The 12,735-nt window shown below is 47.2% G+C and overlaps 1 protein-coding gene across 1 annotated transcript in view; it reads right to left on the reverse strand.

Annotated features, from left to right (window-relative positions):
- Positions 1-5,614: 5,614 nt before the first annotated feature.
- LOC128893240 (neurogenic locus protein delta-like) overlaps positions 5,615-12,735 on the reverse strand; it is a 51,488-nt gene continuing 44,367 nt past the window's right edge. The window contains exon 5 of the mRNA XM_054154069.1: positions 5,615-8,702. Coding sequence (XP_054010044.1) covers positions 6,695-8,702 — 2,008 coding nt within the window. The 3' untranslated portion in view covers positions 5,615-6,694. The remainder of the gene's footprint in view (positions 8,703-12,735) is intronic.

A 12,735-nucleotide genomic window follows, 5' to 3' on the forward strand; every position in this document is an offset into this window, starting at 1 on the left:
AATTTCGACATCAGATTCATAATTAACGATTAGAGAAACGCGCGTACGCTGATTTTCATGCAAATCTAATAATTTTTTAGTATACGCGTTCTATTAAAAATTTAATTAAACGTTGAATATACATACAACATGGAATATTATTTTAGCGAGTTTCAATGTATATATTTGAATAATGATGATGGAGATGGTCGCTGCGTATCTCCATCCACCGTGAGCACCACCTCCCCTCACACCCCTACCGAATCGATGTTCAATGAGAGATAATAGCAGGAAGGTAAAATCTAATAACGCCATCGTAAATATTGATCAGCGTTCGAAGGATACGAGCGTACGTTCACTCCCGCCATTTGCGTTGGAATAAATCAACAGCGGATTGTAATTACTGTTTAATGATAACATCGAATAATGTCGTTTGCGTACGATGCGAACCGTTATTAATACAGAACTGGCCAATGACGAATGTCTTAAGTCTGAAATGAAATTGTTGTACTTCTATCTGTTTATTGAATTTTTATTTACTCATTCTATTTATTTATAGATACAATATTTCTTAATTGAAGTTAAAATTCTATCTTTAGTCGTCTTTATTTTTCTCATTAATTCCATTCTTCGCAGTCATCACACATAGATCACGATACCTCGTTTAAAGATAAGAAATCGGTATCAGCAATTATTATTCAACCAAGGCTGGACGAAGAATATACGTGTCTCGCAATGAATAAAAAATCCTGTAAACAAACAATGTAGGGGGACAATTTACTATTTCTAATGGCAAATCAATTTCATCCGCAAACGAGGGTAAATCGCGCACGATGGGCTTTCGAAATTCTCGTTAACTTTGAGAAATCGACGGCGAAGGTGTCGACGAACGTCTGGACGCGTCGCGCTGCTAATCGACCCGGTGAAATTCAAATCATGCCGCCGTGATTTATCAGTTTCCCATAGTACGGTCGCAAGGTTGACGTTAACAGTCGGATCCATTTATTCCAGGAGCAGAACGAGCGCGGCGGTTCCCTGAATTCTAATTGCGCCCGCCGGTGGTTCGCGATTATATAAAATCGTCGTGGCCCCTTATCAGCCCTATCTGACGTCATTCCCAGAAGATGCGACTTCCTCCATCGGAGCCGGACCTTTCTCTCCGTGACTGTTCCCACAAACGGCCACGTTCGCGGCTACTTTGTCGTGATGCATTCGTGCCGCGACTTCTAAAGCGGGGCCCTCCACGGAAATCAGCCCCACGCCTGGTCGCGAACGTCCTTTAAGGATTCAGCGCGCATTGCGTAACTCCTGGAACGTGGCTCAGTTTCTCTCCGGCGGCGTTCCATCCTCGGAACTCTTCCCAGCCTTTTTTTTACTGATATTTCTCTTCTTGCGAATTATGAATAATTCAAAGTAATACGTCAGGGGTTCGTCGTGTCGCGGGTGCGAGCAGCGCGTTCGATTCGAAAACGCGAATTCAAGGACCCGTGGCGTTTCGAGGGATCGACCTTCGAGTGACCTTGAAACGGAAAAGTTGACATACACACGGAGAAAAAATCGAAAGTATACTGTCGAATAGTAGGCGAATACGTTATTGCGTCTCTTCGGTTTCCACGACTGTTTTGAAAACTGGATCTGACATCGTGACTGTTTTCAACGTTTGCTTGCGAAGGGTGGGGGTGGGTGTCGTGAATTGAAGTACACAGTGATTCTTTTAATATATCATTATTGATCGTTCGCTGTCGTTCGCGTGACATCGTTATATTGACAATTCAATCTATATACACGTTGACGATAATGATAATAATAATAATAAAATAGTAATAATAATAATAAAAATAGTAATAATAATCGCAAGATTCGTAAATCGTAATCATTGTACATTTCCGCTACAAATATACAGATCCGCAACGTGTGTGTATGCGCGTCTATAATATATATATATATATATATATATATATATTCATATTTATATTCATATTTATATATTTATACCTTTATATATATATAACAATACGTCGTCTTCCGCATTATTTCTTTTTTTTTCTTTTTTATACACTTGGGACAGAGAATCACGGACGCGCCTAGGAATCTTTACACATCGTATAATTATACGTACGAATACGTTTCTCTTTTCTTCGTAAACGTATCGCGATATATCACACTAAATAAAAAAAATATATATATATGTATAGATATATATATATATATCTTTCGTTTGATACAGAATATCTCGGCAGTTAGCATAATCGAAATGAAAAAATAAATAAGGCAACGTTTCCCACGGAGAAAGGAACGAGAAGAAAATTCTACAAGGATAGGAGAGTGGGAGGTTAGAGCGAGTGGAGGGGGGAGAGCACAGAGCGGTGGGGGCAAAGGAGGGGCGGTGATCGTCACGTGTTCACGTGACAACGGATCGAGAAATGAAATCGAAACGAAATGAAATTGAGTTGAGAGAAGTATAAGTACAAAAAATGACAACAGCTTTATTACACATTGTATTCCATATAATATAATCGTTTATACGTACGTGCATCACATTAATTATGGGTCAACGAGGCCACTCAGCGTCGCACGATAGAATCGATCTCGGCTCGAGTCGATCGATCCCGTTTCGCGTTGCTTGACGGTGCGCGCGCAGGCGGCGCCGCGCCACGCTTCGTTTTCGTGTTTTCCTTCACTTTTATATTCGTTAAATATAATTTCGACAAACGCTCCGCGCCCCCCGTTTCTCTTTTCTTCTCCCGTTCGTTTATTTTCGTTTATTTATTCGTTCATCCATTTGCTTATGCCTCACTTCGTTACGATTTTCCGTTTGCCCTCGAGAGGGAGACCCGAAAAAAAAAAGAAAGAAAGAATCGCAACCCAACTTCGAGTTTGTTGGTAGTCGTTTCGTTTATTTAATTATCATTATTTATTAACAGGAACATCATCGAATCTTTGTTCGTTACATCGTCATCGTACGCCTTTCTACAATTATAATAATCGTGTGATCGTGTATCGCTATCGGCATCGAAATTTTCTTTTTTCTCTTTTCTTTTTTTTTCTTCAATCGCCCGATCAACGTTAACCGATCGATCGGACGACTAGCGCCGCGGTGTCAAATCGTCATTCAATCGTCATCGTCAAGCGCAGCATCGTTCATCGTCGTTTGTTCGGCATTATCATCCACATATATAAATAAATAATTATCATCAACCGTGCGATAACAACACATAATCGTCATTTGTTCGCGATTTCGCGGTCGAAGCGGGCGAGAATATATTTAGAACACGAAAAAAGAATTTTGTTCGTTCAAACGATCTATCAATTCAGTTAACATTCAGTTTATACAAACGGAAGGAAATGTTACGGCGTTACGAAATTTGGATCGATCGAAACATTCAGTTTCGTAGGAAAATTTCGCCGCGAGTTTAGCCAGGATTAATCGAAAATTACGCGTAAGTAAAATTTGTTTAATTAACTAAGGTGTCTCGCAGACTTCGACTTCGAAAACATGGAAATAAACCGTCTCGTCGTCGGAACGCCGTTGACGACGACCCCGGTTTCTCATTTACATATATATATATATATATATATTTATATATATACTTTATATATATATATATTTTTCTATCTATATATTTATATATCCATTTATTTATTTATTTATCCGTTTATACATATCGCGAGTAACGGTTCACCGAATCGAGCGCCGTGTTACGGAAAGACTCCGAAACGTTGGGAAAAGGAAAGCCCTTCAGCGTACAACTCGAAATGTTCCTAAAAAATTAACCGGTTACAATTCACCTCCTATTAATGCCCGATAGAACAGTGTTTACGGCAAACGGTTCCCTAAAAGTGTTAAAAAGAAATTCGACTTTCCCTTTTCCCCGTTTCGTGACACTTTTTACAAGGAAAAAAAAGAAACGAATACTCGGTCGCAGGTTCGCTCGTTGGATCGCACACAGTGAATTTTGATTCTGGTTCTTGTTTTATTGTTGAAAGATCGTAAAGCGACCAAAAAAATACTAATGCTCGTACAAATTCTATCGTGTCTGTATCTATTAGATCGGGGCATAGTCTACACTTTTTTTGTCGGTCATGTTTCAATCACACGGTTTTGTTTACAGTTTTTCTCTACTCAACGAGTGGTGGACCTTATTTAGGTTCGATGTTCGTTAGGAAGACGCCGTCGATGGTCGAGGCTGGAATGGCTTTCACCGTCTTCCAGATCCCGGACAAAACAACTTTTCTCTGTACCGAGCGAACGAATTAACTTTTCTAATATTACAATTTACGAATTTTTATTAGGTTACGAATAGAAATACTGTACAAAATTTTACGTTAGAAAACGCGTAAACGAACCCGAAGCAGGAAATTCAAGCAAAAATGGAGAAGTTTCGACTGCGACGAAATTCAAAGTACGAGTACCAGAAAAGATTTTAGGTTACGTGAACGCGATTTATTCGCGAACTGTCGAGGAAAAAAAAATTTTGAAACTGACGAAAGCTGTTATACCTTTAAATTCTCGATCTCGGTACAAGACGGCCGCTATGCGAGAAGCGGTTACATTTCGTTACGAAAAGTCCCAGCGCAACGGGTTTGCCATGAAAATGGGAAATCCCGGAGCGCTGGGAGGTCCTTTGAATAGCTCGATTCGAACTTTCGGCGACGTTACTCTGTAGTTTTTGTCTCGAGACACGCGACCCGGAAGCCATTCTCTCGGAAGTTTCGTGTCCGCCCGACATCGTCCCTGTGGCCGGTGAGGGTGTATACGGTGTAAAAAGAAAAGATCTTGTTCGTGCGTCAAAAAAAAAAAAAAAAAAAAAAAGACAAAAAAAACAGCGTTACCCGAACGGCGAACCAAAAAAAAAACGTAATAAAAAGAAGAGAAAAAAAATCTCACGAAGGGGGGAGGGAGGGGGCGACATCGTTCGAATCTTAATTCGTCGTAAACTTTCTCGCTCGTAACTATTATACGCACGGTACATACAAACGCTCTCCTCTGATTGTTGCTCGGTACTCTCTCGTGGACTTGCTCTCGCGAGGGGTGGGGGCGGGGGGAGTGGTGCGCGCGCGCGCGCGCACACACACACATATATTCTCAGACGTATACGTACACATAGATATAGATATATATATATATATATATATACACACGGTAATGGAGGAAGGGGAGTCTCGACACTCACGCACGCACTAACAACACAACCACGCTAACCATCGCGCGAGTAGATATCCTCGAAACGGTTCTCTCTAAAGAGTCGAGGATGTGGGAATGGGTGGAGAAGAAACAAGAGAGAGAGAGAGAGAGAGAGAGAGAGAAAAATAGCCAAGATGGAAAACTATTCCGAAACAATGATACTTGGGAGCTACGATAGAATAATATTAATAATAATTATTATAATAATATAATAATAATAATAATAATAATAATAATAATAGCGAATAGTAATAATAGTAAATAACAATAATAATAAATTAGTTCTGTACAAAGTTTTCGCTTCGAGCATGATATAATATTAATACCTAAGAACGGGTCGGACGACGATATCCGCGCCGCCGTCCGCCACCACAGCATCTCGTATTTATGATATAATATATATATATATATATATATATGTATATATATATCTACACGTAATATACACGCGGACGCGTATATTCCGCATAAATATATTCTTTTATCTCGTTCCTCCCGTCGAGTTGGTCGCTAAAAAAACGAAAAAAAAAAAAAGAGAAGAAGAAGAAGTGAAAATAGTTTCTTCCGCGGGACATAGGTTCCCCCGAGGATCGTCCAGCGGAACGCGCGCGTCAACTTCCTCCTCCCCCGTGCTGGCAAAGTCCGAGCGGAACGTTCTCACGCGCAACGAAGGGGAGGGAAACAAAGGAATCGCGAAGAAACGCGGTTGCTCGCTCGGTAGCGCGTCGCGCGTACAAAGATCGCTGACGTTGGTTTGTTCACGTGCGTCGGCTCGATCGGCGCCACTTGTTCGATACCGCCAATCGTCGCGACAATAACACGGAGAGGGAGTCCGGGACTCGGCGCGCTATTCGCCGACAGATTTCTTTGTAATTCGGATCGAGTGTCTTCGTTGCGAAATGTTTCTCTACAAACAGTGACGAAAGCATCAAAGAAACTCTCGTCGGAGCTCGCGATCAAGTTCCCATCGGCACAGGAACCGTGCCCGAGGAGACACACGCTGCCGAACTGTACCCGGATCATCTCCGGTCTTCGCTGTAAAATCTAGGCTCTGAATTCGCGGCGGACACCGCGATGCATCAGCGCCGGATTAAGGATGGGCGGGTGCGCCTGAGAGGCCGCCAGAGATCGTCGCTTGGGACGGCAGTCTATATGAGTTGGGCCGCAGCGACTCACACGCTAGGCGGATTAGCGGAGGTTCGCTGATCGGAGAGGACAGTCGATCGAGACAAACCCCCGCTAATAAACCTCCAGGGTGTACGGATCGAATCGATTTGACTCGTGACTACTAGAGGCCTCTCGAGTACTTGTAGCCCTGATTTCAACACGGTCTTAATCCGGCGCTAACGTCGCCATACATGTTCCATACAGCGTCAATGATCTTTGCATACGGAGAACTCGCGCGACGATGATCCACGAAGACCAACGAAAGGGGATCAGTTCAGACACAGAGCTCTCGTCGCGAGGGAGAAACGCACAGAGTCCATTGGTCGATTGGCTCACAAATGAAGGGGGGCGGGGGATACGAAACTACACTTCCGTCGCAAGCGTCGCCGCCAACGACGAGTCGTGCCTGTAGTGATCGTCTATGACGTAGACCCCGCAGCCAGTGTCCGTGGCTCCTCCGCTTCCCGGTGGCCCTCCGCCACCCTCCGCGATAGTGGTCGGCGGCCTCTTGAGGAGCGCCGCCTCCGCTGCGCAACAGCTGTCCGTCGTCGCGTTTCCCGCGAACACGGATGACCTTTTCGCGCTCTCCATAACGCCTATGCCCAGACCCAAGCCCAGGCAGTCCTTCTCCTTCTGGAAGAGGTGGGACGCCCTGTGGGCAGCCGCCTCGGTGTTCAGCTGCTTGGTTGTCCGCGTTCGTCCATCCTGCAGCACTGGTTCTGGTTTGTAACCCGAGCAAGTGCTGTCCAGCGTGACGTCGGTTTGAAACGAGGAGTCGAGGTCGTCCTGTCTGGCGGACGCGGCGTTGTTCACGCTCTTGTTCGCCGTCCATGTGTTCTTGATCATGTGCGCATCCCCTGTGCCCAGGTTGCACACGCTCCCGCCGCCGCTGCCGCTGATCATTCCACTGCCCCCGCCGCCCAACAGTCCCACGTTTCCGATTCCAACGCCACTGACACCCGTCGAGCCAACCCCCGTGCCACCGCCTACTCCGCCCATCACGCCACCGCTCCTCTTGCTCATGCTGCTGTGAACGGCGTTGCGTTCATTTTGGAGCCTGGCCTCTTCGTCGGCCTTCGCCTGTTCCCGCTTCTGCCGCCTCTTCATGCACATCACGGCCACCGCGGCAACCAGGACGAACGCTGGCACCGCCGTTGAAAGGGTCGCAATCACCACTACGTGTTCCGTGGTCAAGCCAGCGTCCCTAGGCTCGGCGGACGCCACGCGCCCTGAGAGATTCCCCGACCAGTAACTGGCGCCCGAAGGAGGCACCGCTGGTACAGCGGCGTTCGACGGCGAGCTGGCAGCCGCCGCTGCGGGCAGGACTGCCGTTCCGCTGCCCACCTCCTCTGCGCACGTGTCACCGTGCCAACCGTTCGGGCACTCGCAGATGAAGCTGTTGACACGATTCTTGCAGCTACCTCCGTTCTTGCAAGGCGAGCTGCGACACTCGTCCACGTCCACGCTGCAGTCCTTGCCCGTGAAGCCCGGCTTGCACGCGCAACGGTAGTCGTTGGTCCCCGAGATGCATCTGCCGCCATTGGCGCATGGTTTCGCCAAGCAGTAGTCCACTTTATCCTGACAGAGCCTGCCCACGTATCCTGGCACGCACTGGCAACGGAACTGGTTCACTAGGTCCACGCAAGTTCCGCCATTCAGACACGGATCGCCTTGGCAGTCGTCGATGTTCGTCTCGCAACGCTCACCGGTGTATCCCGCCGGACAAGAGCAACGGAACCCGTTGACGATGTCCGTGCAGCTGCCTCCGTTGGAGCAAGGATTAGGCGAGCACTCGTCGAGCTGAGACTCGCAGTCGTTGCCCGTGTAACCTGGCGGGCAGCGGCACACATAGCCGCGCAACGAGTCGTCCTCGCAGCTGGCCCCGTGATGGCAGGGCGAATCTCGACAGGATCTCGTGCTGATCTCGCAGTGATGACCCCGCCAGCCTGGCGGACAGGTGCAACGGTAACCGGCGCGATGATGTTGCCTGGAGGTGGCAGCGTCCGTCGACGGTTTCGGGACACTGGCGGCGCTGCTCGGCTGGCTAGAGTTCCCGTAGGACGGCTCCATCGAGCAGGAGCCACCGTTCAGGCACGGTTTCGAGTGACAGTCCAAAAGCGGCGTTTGGCAGTCAGTGTCGGTGAAGCCTGGCGCGCACGAGCAGGTGTACGAACCCTGGCCGGTGTTGAAGCAGGTGCCGCCGTTCCTGCAGGGCTTGTGATTCGTGCAGAAGTTCAGGTCCTGGTTGCAGAACAGACCGCCCCAGCCCTCGTCGCACAGGCACTCCCAGGGCTTCTGGCAGCTACCGTGAAGGCAGCCTGGGTATCTCACGCACTGGTCGCAGTACGCTCCCTTCCAACCGTTGTGGCATCTGGAACATCGAGAAGAAGCGGCTCGTTACGGATCGCTCTTTTAAGGAGAAAGTGCTCGCGGAGATATATCGTCTTTCTTCTTGCATCGACAGGAGAAACTATCCGAAATTACGACACTCTGTCTCTCTTTCTATCACGTTTCTTTTCTCTCGATAAAGTAGAATACAATAATTAGTAAATTAATACAATAACCCAACGGATTAGCAAAAATAACATACATAGAATAGAGAACGTGCATTACTACGTTGTTTCTTGATATCTCTTATCAAGAAAATCGCATTTAGAATCTCTGCAAGTGAGACTAAACTTGCGTTTCTTGAGATCTGGCTCGACCAGGCTGTACCGTATCGTAAACACAACCTAACCCATCCAGGAGCAACAGAATCTTCCTCCAAAATGAAATTAATGAATTATAACGATAGGACTTTGGATATTTTTTATTATTTTTTATTTTATTTCTCGAAAGCTAGCTGACTCCCTAGCTGAATTACTTTTGAAAGCTTCCAAGATAAGCTTCCAGACCTGACGTTATCACCGCCCAAAACCTGCAGAATCACGCTTTCTTTCCTTGGTAACCGCGATCAAAATCCCTGGAAGTCGATCGACGACGAATGTCAAGGACCTCGTTAAACGCGCGTGAAAAATGACGAAGCGCGATAGAGGGTGCGCAATAAAGGTAGATGGAACGAGGAGGAATTCCCGTTTCCAGGTAACCGAGCTTCTATACCGGGTGACTCCTCCGCAACGAGGAACTCGCCACTGGCTCAGCTCTAATCGCTTAGGTCGTTAAACGCTAATCGATCCTTGCCAGAAAGCAATCCGTCAGTGGGAATGAGGCGAACGTAAATGGACACCGGGGTGCTCCGTGTAGGATACTTTCTGACCCTGAATTGTTCTCCACTGGTAGGGGAAGGTATACGTTAGGCTGACCTAGTAGGTAGATGAAGATTTCCGGAGGACTAAGTATTCTTGTTGTTTAGGAACATGAACGATACTCTGCAAAAGTCTTAGATCTTAGTCTTAAATTAAGAGTCTTGTAATAAAATTAATATGATGAATATTTGTTGTTGTGATTTATATATACTAGAAAAAGAAATCCCAGAAATGCAAATAAACAAAATATTTCTGTCAATATAAAAAACGAATACCATCCCCTTAATGCGGATAGGACTTTAAGATTTCGTATTTGAATGACTAATACGTCCTCTGTTGGTATAAGTGTGCCTCGGTCTACCCTGACAGACGCTATATCTACCTGTACAACAGGATTGAGTACGATCATATGCAGCCGACTTGAATTCGTAGGATATGCTCTATCGGTGTACCAATAGCCTAACAAAAAACAACTGTCCTATGATCTCTATTCCCACGGATTGTAATACAGGTTGTACTACGTGCAACACTAAAACTCGACCCTGCCGGAAACCCCCGCTTCCGATTTTTCTCCCCGAAAAGCATCTTCGGTCCGTCGCAGCTGAACCTCGTCGATCCACGTAACATAAGAAACCTTCCGATCCCAAACTATCGCGCCTTCTCCATTCCCTTCCTGCACCGAAAGGGTACCCGTGACCCATCGAAATCTGACGAACACACAGCGGTTCCAATCGGCCGAATCTCCCGAACCGCGGAGACGTCCTACTACGGGAATCGCCGAAAAGCCTTCCGACGATCGCGTATCCCCCGAAAGAATTTCCAAGAAGGACTTCGCGAAAGGTTGAAAGGAAGCGGGAACCGTGGCTGGCGCAGCAAAGAGAGGCAAAGAACCAGCGGCGTAACGGGGAGAAAAAGAAAGGCCCCACCGCGACAGGGGATACGCAAAGGTGGATAAAGCCCCGGCGCGCTGGAGATGAAGAAGGTAGAAAGGAGCTGTATATCCCCATCGCCAGGGGAGAGGGACACGAGAGGAGGATATGGTGGTCGGCCATTATGTCCAAGGGGGTTTACGCGCCGTGCAGGAAGGACAAAGAGGTCGAGAGAAAAGATGGAACAGGAGCGGGGAACGGAGGAGGACACGGCGAGCGAGGGAAGAGGCGCGCGTGTATACATATGTAGGTATTACGGAGCGCGCGCAGCGCCACACGGAGAGAAAGGTCTGACGGTGGGGTGGGGTGGGGTGGGGGTGGGGTGGGGGTGGGGGGAGAGAGAGAGGAAGAGGAGTGGGGGACGGCAGAAATAGAATGAGCGAGAGTCGGCGAAGAGACCGGTCGTCGAAGGGAACCGGCGAGGAAGGAGGAGAAGAAAGAGAGGAACAGTCAAAGAAGAGAAGAGAGGAAGAGCCTTAGCCGTAAGATTGTGAGAGAGGAGGGGGGAGGGTGGAGAGGAGGTAGAATTCGAAGGGGAGTGGGGAGACGAGTCGTCGAGTAGTGTTCCCACGGTTCGAGCCTCGGCACAGCCGTTCAGTATGCGGGTCAAGGAAAGGTTACGCTTCTCTGTGTGTGCGCGCGCGCGCGCGCGCCTTGCTCTGGCCACCAACACCAGCGCGTTCGTCGCGTACGTATCGGCTGTGCATCGGGAGGGAAAGAGAGCCCGGGCCGCAGCCGTCGACGTCGCATGACTATACCATTAAATCCCGTGTACACACCGAGAGCGTAATCGAGAGAGCCCCGTCGCGTTAGACGGAGACGGCTAAGGACCACGTCGGACGGAGACGGAACGAGAACGGGCCGAACTGTGCCGCGCGCGCGCGCGCGCGCGCGGATACTCGTGGCCGTTTCTGTGTACGCGCCTAGCCAATGAGACACGGTCGTGGCATCCGTGTGATTCTTCGAGCTGTCTTCTCGTGCCGCGATTCTTCCTAGGATGCGAAACGGATTTCTGATGGCCGGGCCTTTTTCACCGGTACCTGGTCCGTACCCCGGGATTCGCGGGCTGTTTCGTAATTAGAGCGGATTCGACGCGATTGCGGAAATGGAAAAAAGGATGCGCACGAAGGGGAAGGAGCCTGGGGTGGATTCGTAGAGGGATCGATGATTGGGATCGATCGCTTCGAGGGTTTTTCGAGTCGGTGGATTAGCAGGTGTTCGAGAGGGAGCTTGGAAGCGTTTAGGTGATGCGAGGATGGTATTCTTGGATGGGTTTTTGTCGGTATTCAGAAATGTTCGGAGATTGATATCTTCAGGTATATTGGAATTTGGAAACATCGATATCGACAAGTTGCGGTGTACAAATGTATCGGTATCGAGAAGTATTAGCATTTAAATGTAAAGGTATTCAGGAGTAACGATATTCGCGAAATGTCGATATTTAAAAATACCCGTATTTAGAAGTACCAGTGTTCACGTAGTGTCAATATTTAGAAATATCGATAACTTGGAAATACCACTTTGAAAATGTACCGATATTCAAAGATATATGCATCACCGTCAATAAATACCTCGATACGTAAATACACCGATAATTATAAGTATCCATCTAAAAATAGAAACAAGTAAAGATTGAATATTCGAAAATACCTGGTATTCGGAAGCGGGGAGAAACGAGCTAACGCGAATATCGCGGAAGTAGAAGTCAAAGTAGAGAAATAAGCGGGAGTCGAGGGGGAGAGAAAAGGGTGACGGATCATAAAATGATGCACGATGTGCATCAATCTCATCGGTATTCAGATATCACGCGCACGACCGAACGCGGACTCCGAAATTTCAATGGGACACCGAACGCCGCGATTCTTTCACGTATCACGAACGGGGCCAACATCCCATGAGGCTCTCACGGCAATTGCTTTTAGCGATCATATCGACTATTTCCACGCATAGTGGCACGCAGCCAGAAAACTTAATCGACCACGATTAATTCGTGACGCATTTTTACCGACCTACGTTCATATTCCATCCGACTCCAACGGCTCGATTAAAAAAATATTTACAAGCGCGGAAATAATTTCTTTGTTTCTGATGCTTTCTAATGAAAAGTCAAATCAAGATTAGAATAAAGAAAAAATAAACAAGTATGTATGAAACATATGTATGAAACATATGTATGAAACATATAATTTCGGTAATTATGGAAATAAATAGAAAAATGGATAAACGTAGA

This window comes from Hylaeus anthracinus, unplaced genomic scaffold (assembly GCF_026225885.1).
Source record: "Hylaeus anthracinus isolate JK02 unplaced genomic scaffold, UHH_iyHylAnth1.0_haploid 27298, whole genome shotgun sequence".
NCBI classification, from domain to species: Eukaryota; Metazoa; Arthropoda; class Insecta; order Hymenoptera; family Colletidae; genus Hylaeus; species Hylaeus anthracinus.